Raw genomic sequence first — 22,895 nt, forward strand, 5'->3', positions numbered from 1 at the left:
ATGAATGACAAATCTGTCGGAACTTGTGTACTTCACCACTCTCAACCACCACTTGCAGTTCGAATTAGCACATTTGAAGCAAAAGACACTGCTCAAATTAATCACCTTCTTTATTCTGAAATCTTTTTTCACGCAAGAAATAAACAAAGTGTTAGATAGTTCATTCTTGTCCTTAAATGACATTCCAATAAAAAAGTCGGTCCCGTCGTCTTGAAGATTTCCAGATTATGTTGATTGAGAAGAACTGCACATCGTATTGGTCGCATCAACGGGCGTAGGTGTTTGATCATCATCTGGAATATTCATGTCTAGATCATCCAACCTATCATCAAAGAAGTCTTTTTTTCTTCTTCTTCTACGTTCTGGTTCTCATTCTCTCTTGTCTTTTCAACCATGTACACCCTTAACGCCGGCCTGGTTGAATCACTTAGATAAGAACGCAACCGAACCTGATCGGTTATCTTGAAAGGCAGTACCCTCTGATTTTCAAAGGAGTTGTGCATGTAGCTGATGGTGAATTCTTCCGGTTGACAATTCAGTCCACAAAAACTGATGATTAAGTTCACAAAATCATCATACGAAACATCACTTTGGACTGTCATAGCTATCGTCTCTAGCATTTTACCCTCCTTCCAACGCCATACATATCGATTGCTCTTCTCAACCCAATGACCATGACAATCCACCCCTATTGTTATTAATCCCTCCATTAGTGGTACCTAAATAAAGTCATTCGTTAAAAAAAGTTGATAGTGATTTCATAGTGTCGTGAATAAATCCCAACAGATGTGTTATCTGTTGCAACAGGTAAGTGATGAGTCGCAACATATTCTTACCTATTGGGATTCGTGTTACGGGTCTGAATATCTGTTGCAACAGATGAATCGCCTGTTGGAATTGATGTTATAACTAAATCACCTTTGAAGCTGATTCCAACAGATGAGTGACAGTTACAACAGATAATTAACCTGTTGCGACAGATGACTTACCTGATGCAATAGGTTATTAATCTGTTGTAACCTATGTTGGAATTGTGTTCAGGTTCTGTTGCAATAGGTAACTAATCTGTTGCAACATATATGTCAAATGTTGCAACAGATGAGCCATTTGTTTAAACATGAATCCAACACATCAGTCTTCCTTTGAAATAAATGTCTCATCTGTCGCAACAGATGATTTATCTGTTTAAATAGATGGATTTTATGTTGGATTCATGATTGGGTTCTATCCATTGTTGGAAAACAACAACACAATAACAGTTACCCAGATGACAAATTCAACTAAAAATCATAATTTGACTTACCAACGTCTCCTATGAAGTAATGTTAAAGTGGAAAGTGATGTTAAAAACAAAATTTGACCTAAAAAATTGGTCAAATAGCAACAGTAACAGTAACAACAACAATAACAAATGATCAACAAGAACAAGATGAAAATGATAATGAAGTAGAAAATTATGATAATGAAGCAGAAGATGATGAATGAAGCAGCAGCAACAATGAACAACAAAAATCGCTAAGAGAGAGAAACCAACAATGGGTGAAAAGAGAGAGAAAGACGTCTTTTTTCCCTCCGTTTTCCATAATATAGGCTAACATTTGGATCAAAGTATAAATTTAAAAACTTGTGGGTTATTTTCAAACTTCCCCAACTTTCTTAATCCATAATAAAGTAATTGTCACCTCCACCTAATAATTAACACTTGTGTCACCTACACCTCATTTTAAAACTCTTTTGTCACCTGTCGCCCAAACCCCAAGTTAGTGGCACGAAATAAAGGATCAAAATATATGCTTTTGGACTAATCTGTTCGGTTAAAAACCAAAACGGCATGAAGAAATTGTAGCCAAAAATATGTACTACTCCACAATCTATGACTTTTAGGCTTCTTAAATTAAATCAAATAACTTAAATTTTCTGTCATTTTTTAAATCCAAAAATAAGGTTTAAGATTTAAAAAATTGAGAAAAATGATAAATAATATTTCTCGCATTTGTCCCAACTTTTATTGAAAATAATTTCTCTACTTTATTTGAAGTAATGGTATAAGTTGTCTACACTTTAACCTCGTCAAACCTCACTTTGTGGGATCAATGTATGGTGCCACATCACCATACTTAAGTTCCTCCTTTATACTTCCTCCGTCCAATTTATTATTGCATCATTTGATTTGGTACAGCCTTTTAAAAAAAGTTTTTTTTTTTTCCTGAAAAATCTAAAGTAGTTTTTAGATATTTATGGGTGAATAAAATTAAATTGTTTTTATTTATAATTTATAATAACAACTAAAGAGTGGCCAGAGGAGGGGGGGTGTATATATATATATATATATATATATAGATTTAGGCGCGAAAGGATGTATCATTTGGACCCCATTCTCAGCAATCTCTCTCTTTCACTCCATATGCACTAAAGCAAAACGATCGGAACCAAAGCATTGTGTTAATCGGAAACTAAGTTGAAATATAAATCATCTTTTTCACTCCTTCGTATACACAGATTCACCAGGTTTAGCTGATTCGTATTATTTAAGCTTTTACTTCGCTTCCTTCTGTGTGTGGAAAACTGTGAAAAATGTTTAAGTCGAAGAAATTTGGTGATTCATTATCAATTTTGGCAGAAATTGAGCTGTGTCTTTTGTTTTCAATTTGTAATTTTGGTGAAGAGATCACGTAGCTTGCTCGTATTGAGCCACTGATTTTAGTGACATCATTTACAAAATTATCAAAATTATGACAATTTTAGTTGGCAATTGATTTTTCATTCATCAATTTTTATCAAATTTATGACAGTTTTAGCTGGTGATTGATTTTCGCTGAACCTGAGTTGTGAATTTTGTGTCGATTTCTGATTTTGGTGAAGAGATCAAGTCGTTCTAACAGAGAAATTGATTTTACATCAACAAATTCTCAAATTTTGACAATTTTTTTTTGGTGATTGATTTTCGATTCATCAATTTGACTGTGTTTTATGTTATAATGTGAAGCTTTAGAATAGTCGGAAAGATGTATTCGAGTACGATTAATCTACTTGAATAGCTCAGGAGAGAGGTGAATCCGAGCTATCTATAACTATATAGATTATTTTTGGAGAGTAAAATAATTACATATAGCGTTTGCACAATGCTCCAGTATTTGTTGCACGGGTGAAGTGCATGAATAATGTATGCTTCAATTTTCGTTAGAAAGTAATTTATTTTCTTAGCCTTGTCAGCGGACCAGTAGAAATAATTGGAAAGTTTTTAAAATCACATTTGTCTTCTGTTTTCCAATTTATTTAATATTTTTGTTTTCTCTCACGAGTTATCATGTTATTTAGCTTCAGAAATTCAGTAAAATTTGTTGGAAAATGATAGCATTTAGAATCTCCTTTTCTAATTGGCAGGAAAATTAATTTCTGATCCTTAAACAGAACTCTGATAGTAGCTCTGAGATTTGAAAAGAGATATAAGACTGAGAAAATATATGTATGGCTCTCTTTTCGTATCTTTTTCTACTGGAAAAGCGAACAGTCTCCTCCTTCAAATAGTTTCCGGAATAGTTGCTTCTCTTTGATTATTTTTCGTAGCACATAATTGTCCTGTGAATTGAAAATATGCTCATTCTACAAGAAGCTTCTTTGACTCCTTAAGATATTTCCTAGAAAATTTTGCTTCCAAATTTTGGTAGTTAATTCAGATAATTTATGACAGGCAGAGTAAACTTAATGAAGTTTCACATGCAATTGAGTGTGCTTGAATATTTACTCATCCATTCCTTTTTATTCTCCCTTCTATTTGTGTTCTTCTAAGCAAGTAAGACCTAGAATTGACGTTACTTCTTTTTCATTGCTCTTATTGTGGTTTCGGGAGTATTATATTTTTCTGTAATGAGTGTAGAAGCTCTACAAGAGATGTTTCCGTGTATGTGACTTCCTTGCAAAGTAAATCAGTGCTTCGTCTGGTCATCCTTTCCAGGAGATGATGCTTTGACTCCAAATACCATGTTGCAGCTATGTTGTCATTCAAAACTGTTGAAAAAACTATTTGGATTTAATGACTTGATAACATTCTATATCAAATGGCTTATTACCATAAAATAGTCTTATTTCAAACTATCAGAGTACTTATTAAGAGCTGTTGGTTTGCTTCTACTTTTGTAGTTCTGTGATATATTCTCTTCTATTACTTCTCATTTACCTGTCTTCTTTTTTCCTTTGAGAGCTTGGAGTAGTTAAGTACAAAATCAGTCTTTCTGTGCAGATGGCAGAATCATCAAAGGGAGCATCTCCGACTGTCAAAGCAAAAGACAAAGATTCATTACTTGGTATTTACCGTTTCTTCTGGATTCCAACTAGGTCTCTAACACTTATTAATACTTAAACAGATCTGATTTCAACATTAAATACATACTAAAATAGATAGCTTCCTTTAACAGTAAAAGACAAAGATTCATTACTTGGTATTTATCATTTCTTCTGGATTCCAACTAGGTCTCTAACACTTATTAATACTTAAACAGATCTGATTTCAACATTAAATACATACTAAAATAGATAGCTTCTTTTAACAGTAATGTTATGTAATACCAAATCAGTTATAAGCAAAATTACTGGAGACAATGTAGATGAGATTCACAATGCTGATCCATTGGTACTTGGTATACAAGAGACATTCAGATAAATAGCTTTCTGGAAATGAGAATGCCAGGAACAACAGATATTGGATGACATCCTTCAAAAAGGGAATGCTACAATGAAGTACTTTTTTTTTTTTGTAAAAGATAGTTAGTAATAAGCTTTTGTTTATCCACGTCTTTCTTTATGCATCTTGAGTAGTGCAGTTATTGGACCAGTAATAATTTGTTATTGTCCTTGTGTCATGGGTAATTACTTTACATTATTTTGTGACAGATCTGGATATTGGGAATGACTTTCTTAAGTCATTCAAATCAGTGTCTATGGGAGCAGACGATGCAATGGATTTCGACTTTGGGCCTATATCCAAAAATAAGAAAAAGACGTTCAACTTTGACAAAGAGTAAACCCTTCATAGCCTTGTTGTAATTTCTGATTTTCATAATTAATTTAATTTGCTAAGCTACTATGCTAAGCTAATATATCAAAATACTCACATTCATGGTTTTCGTTTATCTCGTCTATCACCTTTTCTTCTGTACTTGGATCTAAGAATTCTGTCACTAACTTGCAAGTTTCTCTGTCTGCTTTTCTTTACAGTGTTGTTCTACGTTTTAGTTTGCAGTATTTTGTGATAAACAATTTTCCAGACTTGATTCGGGACAAGCTAAAGAAGATTGATAACGGAGAAATGATATATTACTTATGTTGACATTGGACTTTCTTCAGGGATATGGATTTCACTCTTGATAATGATTTTGGCAAGATATCGTCCTTCAACATTGACATGTCAGATCTTGATATATCTTCCCCTTGTAAAAAGGATCGAAAAGCAAAGGAGACATCAAAAGAAGAATCCACTGTTGCTGTCAACAAAAAGAAAGGAGACGGCTTCAAGTTTTCATTTGATTTTGGGTATGTACAACCTTTGGCGATCCTTTATATGTTGCTCTGTATTTGTCTAAGGCATGAATTGTGCACCACAATGTGGTATCATGAAACAACACCAACATGGGTGTTTTTGTCATGAATTCAGATATTTCCACAACCACCATGGGTGCTTTGCCATTTCAATTTGGAAATGAAAAGAAAAAGCATGAATTGTGCTTCAGTTCATCAAAATATGACTCAGTAGTTCTACTGTAACTAAGTGGAGTATCTCCTTCTGTGTTTGGTTCAGGTTGGATAATTTCGGGTTTGGGTCAAGTCAGGAGAGTAATGGAAAAGCGAAGAACAACCAACAAAAGGATTGTTTCAGTTTTGGATCAAGTCAGGAGAGTACAGAAAAGGCGAAGTATGACCAAGAAAAGGAAAGTTCATCTTCGAAGAGAAGTGGTAATGAAGGCTCTGGAAGTCATCTGAATAAAAACAATGGTTCGTTAGAGGACGGGACAATTCAGAAACACACTGCCTCAGAGGCGGGGATAACTTCACCTGTTGATTCTCATATTGACATAGATAAAAATCATGACACCACAAAACATAGTTTACCTTCAAACCATACCATGAGCAGTAGTGAAACTTCAAAATTGCAATCTGCTAGCAATGAAGTTTCACTTGAGAAAGCAAAAAGCTCGTTACAAGCAAAGATATCCACCAGCACTCAAGAAACAGTTTGCCAAGTAGAGGAGGGAACTTCTTTGATATCACAGAGTGAATCAAGGAGGAATAATTCTTCAAGTTTACAGGAACCTGTTAATTCTGTGGCTGCAAATGTTAGTTTCTTAGGTGTAGGAACAGACACTAACAAAAAAGTGTTTTTGGACTCTGACACGAACTATGATGAGTCAGTTTTAGAAAGTTCATCTTTGGAGGATGTTGCAACCTCAATGAAGAATTCTAATGAAAGGAGAAACTTTGACAATGATGAGTATGTTTTGGAGACCAATAAGAACAGAACAGAGACACAGTCCAACGGTGTGTCAAATGCTACAGAAGACAAAATGCAAGACATGAAAGTTGATAATGAGATTCAGAACCCAACTTCAGAGCTTTCTGCATCCTCATTAAGCAAGTAGGTCAATATAGGCCATCTCCCTTTTATTCATTCAGCATTACTGTACATGATGTTTAACTTGGAAACTGCAGAACTTAGCTACCACAGAGAATAGTGATAAGTGCCCGTCATGCATTTTATGAAATTGTGGTGCACTTGCTTTCTCTGAAAATTATTGCAGAATAGTAGCTGACAATTTGACAGCAGAGACAAGAAGAGAGACTGGTGTCATCAGGTCAAAGTTTTTTATGCCATCAATTACAAATGCTGCTCAGATGCAGATGGATTCATCATTGACTGGGACAAAAGTTCCTGCATTTAGTAACAAAAGAATTGGCCCCATACCACAGAGTCATCCAGCTGAAATAATGTAAGCCGATGGTAAAAACTAGTCAAATTTTTGTAAACAGTTTATATGATACAATTTAATACAGATCTCAAGACAACAAAGATGATGACACTGGGAGCAAAGCTGGTTCTTCCCCCGACTCTAGACCTCTGCTAATGGTTAACCCTCTTCAGACAGGAAGTCAGGAGGGATACCAAGTTTTAGGGACTACTATGTAAGTCTTTGTTACTTACTTTTTAGATCATGCTTAATTTTCAAGTTCCATTTTACCTTACCGAAATTTCATGGTAACTGCAAATATACTAACTTCTGTTGTTGATAATCCATCATCATCATCATCATGATAATAATACTTCAGCAAGGGCTCCCAGTCAGATGGTGCAAAAAATATAAGAACATTGACTGGCAAATCTGCTCCCGTGAAAAGCAAAGCAAGCAGTAAAGATCTTCTTACTTTCAGGTCTTTCCCTTCTGATTGATGCTTCCAACCAGACATGCCATTGAATTCACCTTGTAGAGTGTTTGACATGCATCTAAAACTATTCTCACCATGCATGGACTAATTTAGCTGATTTTGTTTCTTAGTTTCTTTGGCAGCTATTGTTTTTGTTTGGATATCTGTACTAAAAAAAGGTCACATTTTTATCTAATTCATTCTCCTAAGCTGTCATGTTTGTTGCATATGGAGATCATTCACCCAAAATTATTAGTTATACAAGTTACTGTTTGGCATTCTCAGTAGATTAAGAAGTCATCTTATAGCTTATGAATGATAATTCCATATTTTAAGTCATAGACAACATTCTGATATTGTGCTTGATTTCAGTCGAATGCCTCTCTTGATCAATGAAAAGGAAATAATCTCTTACCAAAAAATCTTTGGCATGTTTTCCTTCAGTTCTCGGGTTAATCCTCCGAGCAAAAATCAACAGATGGCTACATCCACCCCACGCAGCATTGCCATTCCCAGGAACGTAGCTCCTATTCCAACTGCAAAGAACACCCTCAAAGAAGGAGACAAAGCACTGCCAATTAAAGCTGCCAGGAGTCTTTTAGAGACATCTAGCCTGAAAACTTCAGCGTAGCATACTAATTTTTCTTTCAAGTTCTTCAAATATCATACCTTCTCATTTTTCTGCCAGCTGCAATCAATCACATGCTTCAAATGCAGAAAACTTGGTACAAATCCTGAGACACCTCAGACAGTGTTGCAAAAAAATTTGAAGTACTCAAAAACTGTGAACCAGCATGGTGGTTTTAAAGCTATTTTACAGTCCAAAGACAATTCCACAGAGACGCTGAAGCAAATGCCAGTTAACTTGTCTATGAAGAGGAAAGTACCAGAGGTCTGTTTTCCCTTTCTCCACCACTTTCCCTTGCAAAAAGAGTAGTTTTTCTGCATAGTTACAGGACCACTATGGGACATCTTTGATATTTGTGATAGCACTTGATGCAGACAAATTCGGATTTGATGATCCTACTTCCATCAAAGCGTCTTTCGCAATCACCCAACGGAAACAGGTTCTTCTATAAAATTCGTTAGTGTACAACTTTTCATCAATGCTGAACATATGCATGATTACTCCTCAAAATTCTACAGGGGATCCTCTGAAGGTACAGAAAGGATATGCAACAAACAGGTGATTGATAGAAAAGGAAAAGACAGATATTTGACATAGTTTCCCAAGTGTTTCACTACATGGGAATCTAGAAGCATGTCAACATTTTAAATTTCATCGTTCTTGATTGATAGATTAATGACCATGAGCATTCTGGAAATGGTAATAAGACCAGAGAATATGAAAATTCCCAAATGTCCTTATGCAATGTTCCTATGAGGATGAACATCAAAGAGTTAGGAAGCCCTACTGTGAGAGAAGATGATGACAACATAAAGAAGGCTCAGCTTTTGTCAAAGGATCTTGAAAATGTAAGGAGTGCTTCCTGCTATTTTTCGTTCTTCCTCCTTTTCTGGTGTAGTATCTTTTAAATATTCTGGAAACTCATGAAGTAATCATCGCCACAAATTTTGAAAAAAGATAAATGCTTGCTCAGCCAGTATTTTTGTACTCTAAACAAATAACCAGACAGCATAAACTTCATATTTTAAGTTTCTTGATAATGAGTTGCATCATACCACCTTCCCATTTTATATTGGCTAAATAAACAAGAACAATTGCATTCTCTCTCAAGTTGTTTTCTGTTGGTAATTTAGACATGTTCCTAGTTGGTCCTAGAAATTGTTACAGTAGTTCCTTTTAGGTTTATGTCATTGGATTTAAATTTTTAAAATCCTTTGCAGCGTATCAATCTTAAGCCTTCTGGGTTCCACCTTAGTGAAAACCTTCAGTATGCTTGAAAGCAGGGTCACCTTTTCACGGCATTCCAGTAGTTCAAGAAGCATCCATAAATTAGACAAAGAAAAAGAAGTGACACGAGAACTACAAGACATTTTGCCTTGTTATGTCTGATTTTGTTGGTTGGTTAATATATCTCTTATATAGGTGGAACAGAATAGCGTACCAAATCAATTGGTTGATGCAAGAATTAGTGTCCTAAGCTCCTAGCCTACTCTTTTCTTAATGCTTTCAAGCGGATAACTGAAAGTTCAAACACTATGGGGGTGCAAGAATTCTATAGACCTTCAACTAAGTTCCTTTTTCTCTAGCTAACAACAATTTGTTCTTTGTTGAGGCCAGGACCTGAGGCATGAGATGGGAGACTGTCTTTAACTTATCTCCTTTTCTCTGAGCTAACAATGATTTGTTCTTCATTGAGGCCTGGACTGAGGCATGAGATGGGAGACTGTCATGCTGTCTGATCATAATTTTTTGTGTTTGCAGATATGCAACATGCTGAGAAAAAAGCACGAGGAGGCAAAAGAACTATTAGTTCGAGCTGTTGTGAACAACAATAAGCTGCTGCTGCTTAACCATCCCATTTATGAAGAGAAGATATCCTTATTAGCAAACTATTGTTGCACCACTTCTTTTCAGAATTTTCAATTCTTCATTTTGAAATAAGTTGTGTACGCCTTCACCCCCTAGAACATACACAAGGTTCAGAAATTTGCTGCTGGATTGATGACAAGGAATCATCAAATAGAATCACAATAAGGCAACATATATAAAGGTAATTTTTCTCCTCTGTGTGTACAGACCCCGAAAAGGACTTGAGTAAATATATTAAAATACACCTTACTGGTTTGCGTGTCATGCATGTTTCCAGTTCTGTAGGTGCAAATTTCTCATTGTGTAAAGACCTTCTCTTTGTTAAGTATGTATGACTACTAACACCATGCAGTTTCAGGCAGAGTCTGCTGCATGTTCCAACGCAATTGCAAAGAATCTTTTTTCCTTGCATTCCTCGGGTGAAGAAGCATTAACTTCACAAGTGTAAAAGAAGACTACTTTTGCTAATAGCAAGTGGTTACTCTCAATGGCAGATCTTTGGCTGAAGGGAAATCGAACTTCTACTAAATTTCAAGTATCTCATATAAATTTGGCATCTAATAATCTGTCCATGTACAGGTGTTGGCAGTTTGCTTATACTGAGAGAACCTGAAGATATTGAACCTCTTGTTATACTCTCTACACCATAATTTTGTGCTCCTTCATAGCTTCCCCTCTTGGCACCTTATAAAGCAGCTGATATTTCTGTTTTCTATAACTACCTATGTTTTTCATATCCAAATATAGGTCGACAAGATCAGAAGTAACTCTAACAGTATGAGCGGAAAGTTGAACTTCTGTAATGCTTGACGAATAACATGTTAAACAATTGGGGAAGGAAATAACTGTGTTTCTAGGGCGTACATTTTATGAAATTACTTGAAGTGGAACCAGAGCAATCTCTAGAAATTATTATGAACTATCGAGTATGATTGCTCAGTAATTTTTTCTTAAAGTGGCCATCTAGTCACATTGTGGAACTCTAGGTGGGACATTTTATTACAGAAATAAGTGGCAATAGGTGATACCAAAAAGAAGGAATGACTTTGGGTCGTACCTTACTAAATCATGTTGCAGGAGAAGGAGGTTTCCGTTTGCAAACATGAAGGAAGCAAGAGTAGAGAAAATTAAGAAAAATCAATTATTAGTCTTACATTTACACTCCCATGAATAATAGTACCGTGAGACCTTTTGATTTAGTTGATTAAAAGTAGCTGGTCAACTCTTACATAGCTCCTCTCTGGACATCTTTTGTTCTGATTAAATAACCATCATAATAAAACCAGAAGAAAAATGAAACTTGACTCATATGCCTGCCCAGACGTGACATCCCCTTGCCTGATCATTGCTATGTAACGGGAAATTCTACCGTGTAATTACTTCAGTTAGGGATAGCAAAGGAAATTTTTTTTAAGGAAAATAAGCTGGCTCTAGGTTTGTCTGAGAGAATTATCTGCCAATTTTAACTTTATTAGAGTCTGATGTCAGTCAGATAACTATAACAGGGGATGCAGTTAAGTATTCTAAAGTTGGTTTCTCATTGTTAGGTCAAAAGAGTGGAGGCAACTAATAGATTAGGTAGACATAATTTTCAGTGTCTGGTATTTTAAGTCAACTGGAGGCACAAGGACTTTGTCCATCGCATCATGGAGATAGTTTTTTTTTCTGTAGACTGAGGTGAATTTAATGCGAGTTCTCTAGATTCAATTGAACTCGATTTTTTTTCTCGAATTATGTATATATGTATACACGAAGAGAATTTAAAATGTGAAGATGCTACAGTTATTCTGAACTTGGGACTTTCGATTTTGGATTCATTTAATGCCTTTAGTAACAGCAAGGATGAATTATGAATACATGTACATGTAGGAACTTCTTAGCTCTAGTCCCAGCTTTTCACGAAGACGGAGTTCAGGATTAAGACAAAGTTTTTGTGATCGACAGTTGTTTTTTTCTTCTTCATGATTTTGTTCCCTCTTGTGATATGAATATTTATTATGTTTGATCAAAACATTGATTACCATATTGTACACAACACTTCTAAGTGATTCTGAAATGTTGAGCAGAACAAAAAGAAATAAAGGCTGACTTTTGCTTCTTCCATCCTATGTTGCAAAAGGCTGCAATTTTTCCTTAATTACCTAGTAATGTATTTATTTATTTATTTGACTTGGATTATAGGTTTCTTGCAAGAGAAACATGTCAAAGGGTTTTGTCCTGATTTTCTTACCAAGTTTAAGTTTTACTTTTCTTGAAAAATAAATAAAAGTAATACCATAATTACTTTAACATATATAAAACTTTTTCATATTTGACAAACTTCTTTTTTGGTGAAAAGCTTTTGGAACTTTATAAATAGAACACCCCCGTTTCATATCATAACACAGTAACATTCACAATGTAGTCATTTACGAGTCTCCCAATAATTTTATGTTTTCTTTAATATTAGTTTTTATGTGTAGGTCAATTGGCCAAATATATCAATAATATGTCTTTTTAATATATTTTTATCTGTCATCTGAATAATCACCGCCTTGGTTTGCAAACTCTAAGCTTTCGCATGATGCCTCTCGATTTCGAATCCAACAAAACATGACTATCAAGAATATGGATATATCTGCTTAGTGCAAGAGACACATGGCTATAAAGAATTTGAAAATATCTGCGTTCTTATATTTTATTGAAGTTTAGCTTTGAGGGAATGCATAAATCAGTGAATATCCTGAATTCTAGAGCATACTGTAGTGAAAGATTCTTACTGCAATCTTATTTCATATCCGTTCCCCTGCTCTGCTGAATCTATGATAATTGAAGATGGCTATTCTCTGCTGATATAGTAATTTTAAGTTTCGGCATGTCATTCTTTAACCAGAGTACTTTATCAAAGTTAGATTTTTTTAATTCTCTGGACAGGAAATGATAGAGAAACTATTCTCTTAAGATTTGACAAGAAGATTATCCAAATACCTAATTTGGATAATGTTGTGCGATGATCTTGAACTTTTTTTAATTTAATCCCTGACTTTACTGTTGATGTTGAGGTGCTGTTCTCATCTTTAGTTCCTATTGGCTTTTGCATTAGAAAAAACTGTTCTTTTTTCTGCTCGACTCACTGTATGAGTTTCATGTTTATCAGAAATGACTAATCCATTTGGTATCTATTTGCTGATGAATTGGCTGTTGACGTATAATGAGCCGTTCAGCGAATGAGCTTCCGTCCCCATCAGCATCTAGTCAAAATAGCTGAATTCCCTGCTGTATATTCACTATTTTTATCAAAGTCATCCTCCATAATCTGTCCATGTCATTTCCTAGATGTGGTCCTCACCAAATCCTTATGCATGGGCCAAAAAAAGCAAACTTATAGTACCTTTTAACATATGCTGACACAAAGAGGGTTGACTTTATCTTCTGGGGATTAACTTAAATTCATAAATGGACACTGCAGACCTCATGCCTAAAATTTACTGGATAGTGAAATTTGTTTAGATTCAAACTGCAAAAGAGGATGTTAAAAGTATACTTTTCAAGTAAAGACAAAAAAGTTTGTGCTTCTTGAATCAGTTTCCTCTAACTAAAGGTTTGCAAGTGTATAAAAAATTGTCGAACATTACGAGCAGTCACAGCAAGAAATGTATATAAATGGAACTCTCAAGCTGTTGTGAAACACTTGAGTCTTACAGCTGTTGGCTAGTAACTGCAACTTCTTGAATGATAAATACAATGTCTATGTTTAAGTCTTTAGCTTGCATCATTTTGCTCTTGCTTTCATCTGCATTACTCGAGGCTCGCCCCTTGAGGCCTATTAGGATTGCCAGGGAAGCATTGGAGGAAGAATTCGAAAGAGAGAAGCAGAAATATGGCGCCCGCGATTGGCCTCAGCGTGTCAGTCCAGGAGGACCTGACCCTCATCACCATTTTAAACACTTCTGATCAGAAAAGTTAAATTGTCTTGCCAGTTGCCTGGACTAAGGAGTAAAATTACTAGGGAAGTGGAAAACAAGAATCCTGATCCTGTATCTAGTGTCTTTATTGCTTGGATCCTTGTAAAATGCTAGTGTGTGTCGGATTCTTCAAAAGTAGATATATTTTTGGCGGATCCGACAAGGGTGTGACGGCATTTTTGAAGGATCCGAGACATTTCTAGTGAAAGATACGTATAGGACCCCAACTGATCAACTCGAACCTTTGTCTAAAGGCAAATTAAGGAAAAAGTACATTAGCACACTACAGCCCCTTTTGTAATAAATTTATCAGATGTTTTAGTACTGGTTGCTTCACTTGTTATGTGGATTGTTATTTTGTTCTCTTTTCTCTTGTATTTTGCTTTTTGAGTTGAGGTCTACCAGAAACAACCTCTCTACTCCGCAGAGATAGTGATATGGTTTGTGTACATCTTACCCTCTCCCGCCACATGTGGGATTACACTGGGCATGTTGTTGTTGTATGATTAATATTTCATCAGAGTAATTTCATGCATTGCCATATTCGTTTCAAGCGTCAAACTCCCAGTGTAATCTCTTTATGTCTCTGAATTAATTCTGTTGTGACTTGTACGGTTGGCTTTCTTTTGATCAGTTTTATCTTCATCAGAATATTCCGAACTATTGTCTAGTAAAGTAATTAATACATTGGAGCCCTAATTTAACTAATTATTTTATCCTACATTAATTCGCCTAGCTAAGTTTCATCTGGATCAAGTGTTGGTGTTCACGAAAAGTTTTGTCTCACAACTCTTGATCTAAGTACTAAATAGAGTAATTCAAATACACAGTCAAATATCGGATGTTTTTGTACTATATATATATATATATATATATATATATATATATATATACCGATGGGTTGTGCTAGCACGGGTCCAATATAAATTATTTTTTTTCTTTAATTTATGTGACACAAATAAAATTTAGATAATTAATCATATTTTTAATATATTTTTAAATATTTTAAGCTGTTAACCATTGTAATTTTTAGTACTTTTTTATGTAATTTTTAAATAATACATGCTACTCTCTTGTCCAATCGTTTGTGGCATTGATAGTCAATTATATTTTAAAAATAATGTAAGGTTTAAATTATTGTGATTTATAATAATTTCTCGTCCATTCTACTAATTAGAAGTGACATAGTAAAATTATCATTTTATATCTATTTTTTATTAAGTATTATTATTTTTGTAAATACTTAGACGACTTATAAATAATTAATTATGGGTGATATAATAAAATCACGATTGAAGTAGTTAAAGCAAACATGCCAAAAATATTTATTTTACTTATTTGTATTAAATATTATTAATTTTCTAATATGTAGATGACTTATAATAATTAATTAGCGGCAATACAGTAAAATGACAATTGAAGCAAATGATGAAGCAAATGAAAAAGACATGTCGATCTGCTGTTCGCTTCAGCTGATGAACTTCCTTTATCAAAATTGCTTTAAAAAACTACCTGTGAAAAAAATTTAAGAAGGTTTCATATAAGTCGTCAAGTTAATTTAAAACATCAAGAGTTAATTTTCAGTTTATGTCTATTTTACCTTTTTCTTAAATTTTATTAATTTTTTAATGCTTAGATGAATTATAATAATTAATTAAGGGTGATACAGTAAAATTATGATTGAAGCAGCTGAAACAGACATGACATAAATAACTATTTTATTTTTTCTAATTAAATATTATTAATTTGTTATCATGTAAATGACTTATAATATTTAATTAGGGATATAATAATTAATTAGGGGTGCTATAATAAAATTACGATTGAAGCAGCTAAAACGGCTAAAATAGACACGTCATAAATGTCTATTTTATTTTTTATTAAATATTATTAATTTTCTAATACATAAATGACTTATAATAATTAATTAGAGGTGATATCGTAAAATCACAATTGAAGCAGCTGAAGCAGGCATGTCGACCTCTTGCCTGCTTTAGCTGCTACACTGCCTCTTATAAATAAGACTAGCCGGCTTACGCCGTGCTACGCACGGTCCAATGTTGATCCTTAAAAATTTTACGTTATGTATAATTCTACCATTTAATTAAAAGTTTTATTTGTTTGGTTGATAAATTCTAAGTTAGACATATAATATTATATTTAGATTGATGAAATTTGCATAGCGATATTTCAAGTTGTTCAAATTTTTGTGACACTGATAGTCAATTATATTTTTTTAAAATAATTTAAGTCCTTCATTATTGTGATTTATAATATTTTTTTCTATTTTTTTTAATTAAAAGTGACATAGTAAAATTATTGTAAAATATACTTGTAAATTTTTTTTTAAGTGGCTCCATATAAGGTGTCATATTAATTTAAAATATCAAAAAATAATTTATCATCCTACGTCTATTTTAACTTTTTTATTAAATATTATTAATTTTTAATACTTAAATTACTTATAATAATTAAATATGGGTAATTTAGTAAAATTTCGATTGAAATAGTTGAAACAATCAGGTCATAAATATCTATTTTAGTTTTTTAATTAAATATTATTAAGTTTAATGTAAATGACTTATAATAATTACTTAGGGCTAATATAGTAAAATCACGATTGAAACAGCTGAGGCAGACATGTCGAACATGAGCAGCTTGCTTCAGCTGCTTATTGTGACTTCTTATATAGGATACTAATAATATAATTTTTTAAACGCTTAAATAACTATAATAAGTAATTAGGGATGATATAGTAAAATCACGATTGAAACCGCAAAGCAGACATGTATTAAAAGTGATATAATATAATAACTATAAAAAATTATTTATGAAATTAACCTGAGTGGGTCTTATATAAGATGTCAAACTAATTTAAAACATCAAGAGTTAATTTATTATTTTATATCTATTTTATCTTTTTTATTAAATACTATTAATTTTTTAATACTTAGATGATTTATAATAATTAATTAGGGGTGATATGGTAAACTTACGGTTGAAGCAATTGAAGCAGACATGTCAGAAATATTTATTTTACTTATTTATATTAAATACTATTAATTTTCTAATACGTAAATAACTTATACTAATTAATTAGGGGTGATACAGTAAAAACACGGTTAAAGCAGCTGAAGCAAGCATGTCAACCTGCTGCCTGCTTCAGCACTCAAACCCCCTCTTATATATAACTAATAACTAATACGAATATATAAGAGGGAGTTTCACCAGCTTCCCGTCGTCCTGCTTGCCGATGGGTTCAGCTGTTTGCTTTGTAATTTTACTATATCACCCCTAGTTAATTATTATATGTTATTTATGTATTAAAAAATTAATAATGTTTAATAAAAAAAAAAGTAGAATAGACATTTATGACATGTCTGATTCAGCAACTTCAACCGTAATTTTACTGTATCGCCCCTAATTAATTTTATTATATGTCATTTATGTATTAAAAAATTAATAATATTTAGTAAAAAAAAGTAAAATAGATATTTATGACATTTCTGCTTCAGCTGTTTCAATCGTAGTTTTACTGCATCGCTCCTAATTAATTATTATGTCATTTAAATATTAAAAAATTAATATTTAAAAAGTTATAAAGTTATCTAAGTATTAAAAAATTAATAATATTTAATGTTAAATTAACTTGACGTCTTATATGAGATCTCTTAATTTTTTTTCTCAAATATTTTTTATAATAATTTTTCTATATCACTTCTAATTAGTTATTATAAGTTATTTAAAACATGTCTGCTTTGCTGCTTCAATCGTGATTTTACTATATCACCCTAATTAATTATTATGATCATCTAAGCATTGTGTTACTTAAATTAGAATAGAGAGATAATACCCAATTACCCTCGTGAACTATACCCAAAAAGCTATTACAAACCTCAACTTAAAGGGGGTCCTATTATCCCCTGAACTAATTAAAAGTGAAATTTTCACCCCCTTAGTTCTTATGTGGCACAAACGTGACATTTACGTGGCACAACACACTGAAGTGTCCACGTAGGCACACGTATGTGCCACATAGGCACTAAGGGGGTGAAAATTTCACTTTTAATTAATCTAGGGGGTAATAGGACCCCCTTTAAGTTGAGGGGTGTCACAAACTTTTTGGGCATATAGTTCAGGGGGGTGATTGGGTATTTTCTCTAGAATAGAAGAAAAAGTATTATAAATCATAATAATTAAAAAATTAAATTATTTAAAAAGTATAATTAACTATCAATACCAAGAAATTTTGAACAAGGATAATAATATATATTATTTAAAAATTACATAAAAGTATTATAAATTAAAATAGTTAACAACTAAAAATATCTAAAAAAAAATAATATGTTATATATTTCAAAAAAAATATGTAAAAAAATACTATACATTAAAATAATTAATAACTTAAAAAATTTCAAGATCAATATGTATGTTTTGACATAACTTCATTGATCCTTTCCCTTGCCTTTATTTTTTTCATCCACTTAAGTTTGTTTGTCTTATTTTTTAAAATTTGTTATATATTTTAAAAAAATACGAAAAAATTCCTGTAAATCACTAATAATTATCTAAATTTTATTTGTATCATATAAATTGAGACTAAAAAATAACATATATTGGGTCTGTGTTGGTCTAGTTATATTATAATGATGAGCTATATACTTTAATTTATTTTTTTAAGAAAAAAAACCTTCTATATTATCAGGTCACTTAACAATCACTTTAAGTAATTGCCTTGGTATTTATTATTTAGAGAAAATACATAAAGTACTCTCTGAATTTGTTAGATTTTTTCAAAAAGACATCTAAATTATATGGGCGATCTATTATCCCACGAAACTTACCTAAACCATTGTAAATACACTATTTTGACCAAAATTCTGATTATGCGTGTAGACACGCAAAGGAGGCGCATGAGTGCTTAAAATTGGACTGAAATAACCAATTAAAAGATGTCATGTGTAATAAAAAGGTTTCATTTTTTTCATTTTGTATTTTAATATTTTTTTCCCTTTATTTTTTATCTTTTTTTTTTGGTTTCTTCCTTCTTCTTCTTCTCCATTAATCTCTATTAATGGTGAATTTATTTTTTCTCTTCCTCTTCTCCTCCATTAATGGAGTAATGGGGAATTTTATTGTGGTTGATGTTTATTTTTTAATAAAAATGATAAAGATACATAAACAAGGCCGGTAAAAAGGACATGGTATGTTAGCCACCATTTTTTTCGAAGAAAAGATATTTTTCGGCGCCTAAAAAAGTGATGAAATTGAAGGATTTTGATTTGATTTGGTGATGACTTGGTGATAAATATGATGAATGTGGTATCTTCAAATTTCTTCTTGATAGGATTTTCAGTTTTTAATTCAATAGCGATTTGATTTTTCGATTTTAATTTGATTTGGTGATGACTTGGTAAATTATTCAAGTTTAATCAGAATCAGAATCAAGTTTAATCTGAATTAGCAAACACACAATAAGTACAAGGATTAATACAAGTTTAATCTGAATCAGAATCATGTCTTCTTCTCTTCTACTTGTCTTTCTTATGTTTCCTCTTGTCATCTGAATCGCGTGTATGCTTCCTCTTATCTTCTGAAACGGGAATGTTTCCTCCTGTCATTTGAATCATGAGGTTGTTTCCTCCTACCATCTGTGTCCTATAAATGTCGCTTCTCTCTTTGGGTTGAAGTATATATGAGCAAGATAAGATGGAAGAGAAAAAATAAAAAAGAATTAAAATTAGAGTAAAAAATAAAAAAGAATTAGAGTTAATAAAATAAGAAAAATATAAATGAAAATAAAAAATAAATATTTAACACGTGGCAAATTGTAATTGGTGTGTGGTTGCACTCTTTTGTCTTGCAACTGATGTTGGCCAAAAAATATATATTTATTCCATTTTAAAATTATTTAATGGGGTAATGAGACATTTACAAAGTTTAAGTGTCTATTTACAAATTCAGGAGAACTTCAGTACAAGATAAAATCATATTACGATCACTTTTAGGACTAACAATGATTTTCTCGGTTGGTTTCCACAAATAGGATCTTTGGTTGCTATTATTTGAATCATGGCAACGTTAAAAAAAAAAAAAATGTAACAATAATCATTTCACCATAATCTAGAGCAAAATCTTGGTGGATCGTCATGATTTTTTATTTGATATTAGTAAAGATTTGCCTTAACAATAAGTTATCGTGATCGGTAGGATTTCGACCACAAATCGTCAAAATTTCCTTTACAAGATTAGTTTTAAGAATAAGCTCCATTTATTGCCAGGATATTGGCCATAAATCCTTATAGATCGAACGCCAAGATCATTTCAAAATTTGTGATTAAAATTTTGATAACTCGATAGAATTTGCGGTCAAAATTCTAAATAGATGCTAAAATTTCAACAATACGTGCTAAAATTCCATGCCTTTTTTATCCTCTCGTATGGGTGGATATACAGGCCCCGTGGACGGGTTCTTTCGAAGCATCCAAGGGGCATGAAAACATGAATGCTGGAATAAGTGGCCATTTCCTCAAAAATACTTTGTATAAACAAACCACATTAATTTGTTCATATTATTTTATTGAGATTCTATTGGGAGAGTAGTTCAGGAAGATTGTCTAAGAAAAAAATTTGAAGATTATTGTGGAAGATCAGACTTAATAAATTGATGATTAGCAAAATAGGCTAAGGATAACCATTCAAAGATTAGTGTTTGATTCATTAAAATTTTTGATGCACGCCACAGCACTTTGCGTTCATCCTACTGGAAACTTATAAAGCAAGCCATTAAACATAGTATTGTTGGAATATTAATTACTTTTAAATTTTATTTTGCTCTTATAGTTATCTACACCATCCTCTTCTTTTTCTATTTGAAAGTATTGTTTTCCTCATTGATTCTTATTATAATTGATGATTTGTAATGAGGTATTTTGTAACAAAAAAAAAAAGAATTAATCAACAATGAAAAAAAGGAGACGCGTGCATGTGCACACAGGCACACTACGAGGCTAACAATTTAGCAAGGTGTTGCGCCTTTTTCAAAATTCATAACTCTTCTTGGGATCAAAATAATTAAATTTACTGTTTATTTTTATTTGTTACTGTTTTATTTTTTGAGGTCAATTTGCTTGAACTTTATCCAGCATTTTAAAATGTATTTGTTCATCATATTAATATGAGATGGATTGTATCTTATAACATTTTTTTATACAGTTTTCGACTATCTAAATTTTAAATTTAAAATATTAAATCATACATCTTAAAATATTCATTGAGGTTTATACAGATTGATTTTGAGAAGCGAAATAGTGACAAATAAAAGTGAACGGAGGGATTACGTGAAAGCTGACAAAGAAGACCTTAAATAATGTAAATTTAAGATAAACAACTAATCTCAAATTACTTAATCCAGCAGAGTCAATCTTAAAAAGACATTATGTTTTATTTTAGTTAGATTCTGTAAGATAAATTTCTTCATGAGGAAAGGGTAACTAAGATAAGATTTGATAAATGATATCAACTTGCCATTCTGTCTAATCTAATCTATGCTTACGGCAAGTGGTGCTATCTGCTGTTAGTCAAAAGCATCCAAAGCCGCAATGTTTCGATAAGTATCATAGAAAGCAGTCAACATATATATATCAAATGTTTACTTGTCACTTGTCAAGTGGGGCTAAAAAGCTCTTCACTTTTTGTGCTACCTAGCCCATCACTTAATCTGTTTGATCTGTTTAAACAATTAACTAGTTGTTGTTACAATTTTGGTTCAGACTGTCTGACTTCTAATTCATTGATCATCTCCTAAAGTTGACATGACTTTTCAACTAAACACCTCACTTATAGAAGCCTCATATATTTTAAACACACCCGCAGTAAGAATCTGATGTGTCAACTTTAGGGGTTTGTCAATATTACAAAAACAACAAATGAACCATATGATGATGTGACATGGATTATCACTTACTGTAAAAACTATCTTATATTCGTATTATACTATTATTTGACGGAGATAAGTATTTTTAATTGACTTTGTTTTGCTCTATTGAAATTCTGTGCTACGACTAGTAAACTCTAGGTTCGCTACTATCCATCATTAAATTAAAATCAAAGAACAAGATGCTAGGAATTTTCACTCAATATTATATTGGAGCATATCTATGATTTATGCATGGTAATCATTCTGAGAACTTGATTATTTCGGATCTTATCATTCTAAAAAAAATTATTCAGATGTACTAGTCGTAGGAATTAGATAATATCAACTAAGTTCTCTTTTTTTGGCAATTTATTGAAAAGGTATTTTTCCAAAAAAAAAAATATACGGATTATCACAAGAAGAACATATATATATATATGGTCAATTTCAGAATCATGATCATCACCTACTTCATGACCAAGAATTTTGGTGGATCATTAGATTATTTTCCATGAGAAATGTACAAAAACCATAGCACCATCAGTAGTTTTTCGGGTACACACAATCTGTATTTTCGCAACACTACTTCAATACTAGTTCAAGTTTAAAACAAGAACACTATGAAGTACAACAACACCCTCAACACAAGATCAAAATAATCATTCAAAGAAGTCTGTTTTATTTTTCAGAAATTAAGATGAAACAGAAATGGCCAAGTCCTCCGAATTCACGAAGTGTCCTTAAGGAAATAATTTTCCTCAAGTACCCGAGGTTTTGAAATTTTTCTCCCAAGATAAAATGGTCAAACAAACCAACTGTAGCGGTACCTCAAACAATTGAAATCTCTTCGAACTCACTCAACAATTTGATTGATCACATGGAATGTTTTGAAGACAAGAAGAGTTTGTATATTCAGAAATTTTTTTCATGCCTAAACCTGTGGATAAATGCAGGTTTATATAGCCATCAAGTGCCTCTTCCCAAAGGTGGCAATGATTCATCTGAAAAGGTGTATCCTTTGGAAGAGTCATGTCTATTCATTCGAAACATTGTGTCTTTTTCTGAACAGACACAACTATCTGAATAGTCACTTCTTTTTCAAAACAATATGTCTTTTCCTCAA

General features: G+C 32.4%; 1 protein-coding gene across 3 annotated transcripts; it reads left to right on the forward strand.

The window, feature by feature from the left end:
• The first annotated feature begins 2,349 nt into the window (after positions 1-2,349).
• Positions 2,350-11,025, forward strand: LOC107859313 (uncharacterized protein At4g18490). 3 transcript variants are annotated; one of them, XM_016704280.2, is made up of 16 exons: positions 2,350-2,508; positions 4,228-4,304; positions 4,891-5,017; positions 5,344-5,529; positions 5,795-6,628; positions 6,792-6,980; positions 7,045-7,173; positions 7,318-7,419; positions 7,858-8,040; positions 8,131-8,305; positions 8,416-8,480; positions 8,560-8,599; positions 8,713-8,889; positions 9,803-9,913; positions 10,010-10,091; positions 10,269-11,025. In XM_016704280.2, exons 2-15 carry the CDS (start codon positions 4,241-4,243, stop codon positions 10,073-10,075), a joined length of 2,448 nt encoding a protein of 815 aa, XP_016559766.1. In that variant the 5' UTR covers positions 2,350-2,508; positions 4,228-4,240; the 3' UTR covers positions 10,076-10,091; positions 10,269-11,025. The 3 variants fall into 3 exon arrangements, with proteins under 3 accessions (XP_016559766.1, XP_016559768.1, XP_016559764.1); XM_016704282.2 differs by having other exon boundaries at positions 4,241-4,304; positions 10,263-11,025; XM_016704278.2 differs by having other exon boundaries at positions 4,241-4,304.
• The last annotated feature ends 11,870 nt before the right edge of the window (positions 11,026-22,895 follow it).

Source organism: Capsicum annuum, chromosome 2 (assembly GCF_002878395.1).
Source record: "Capsicum annuum cultivar UCD-10X-F1 chromosome 2, UCD10Xv1.1, whole genome shotgun sequence".
In the NCBI taxonomy this organism is placed as follows: Eukaryota; Viridiplantae; Streptophyta; class Magnoliopsida; order Solanales; family Solanaceae; genus Capsicum; species Capsicum annuum.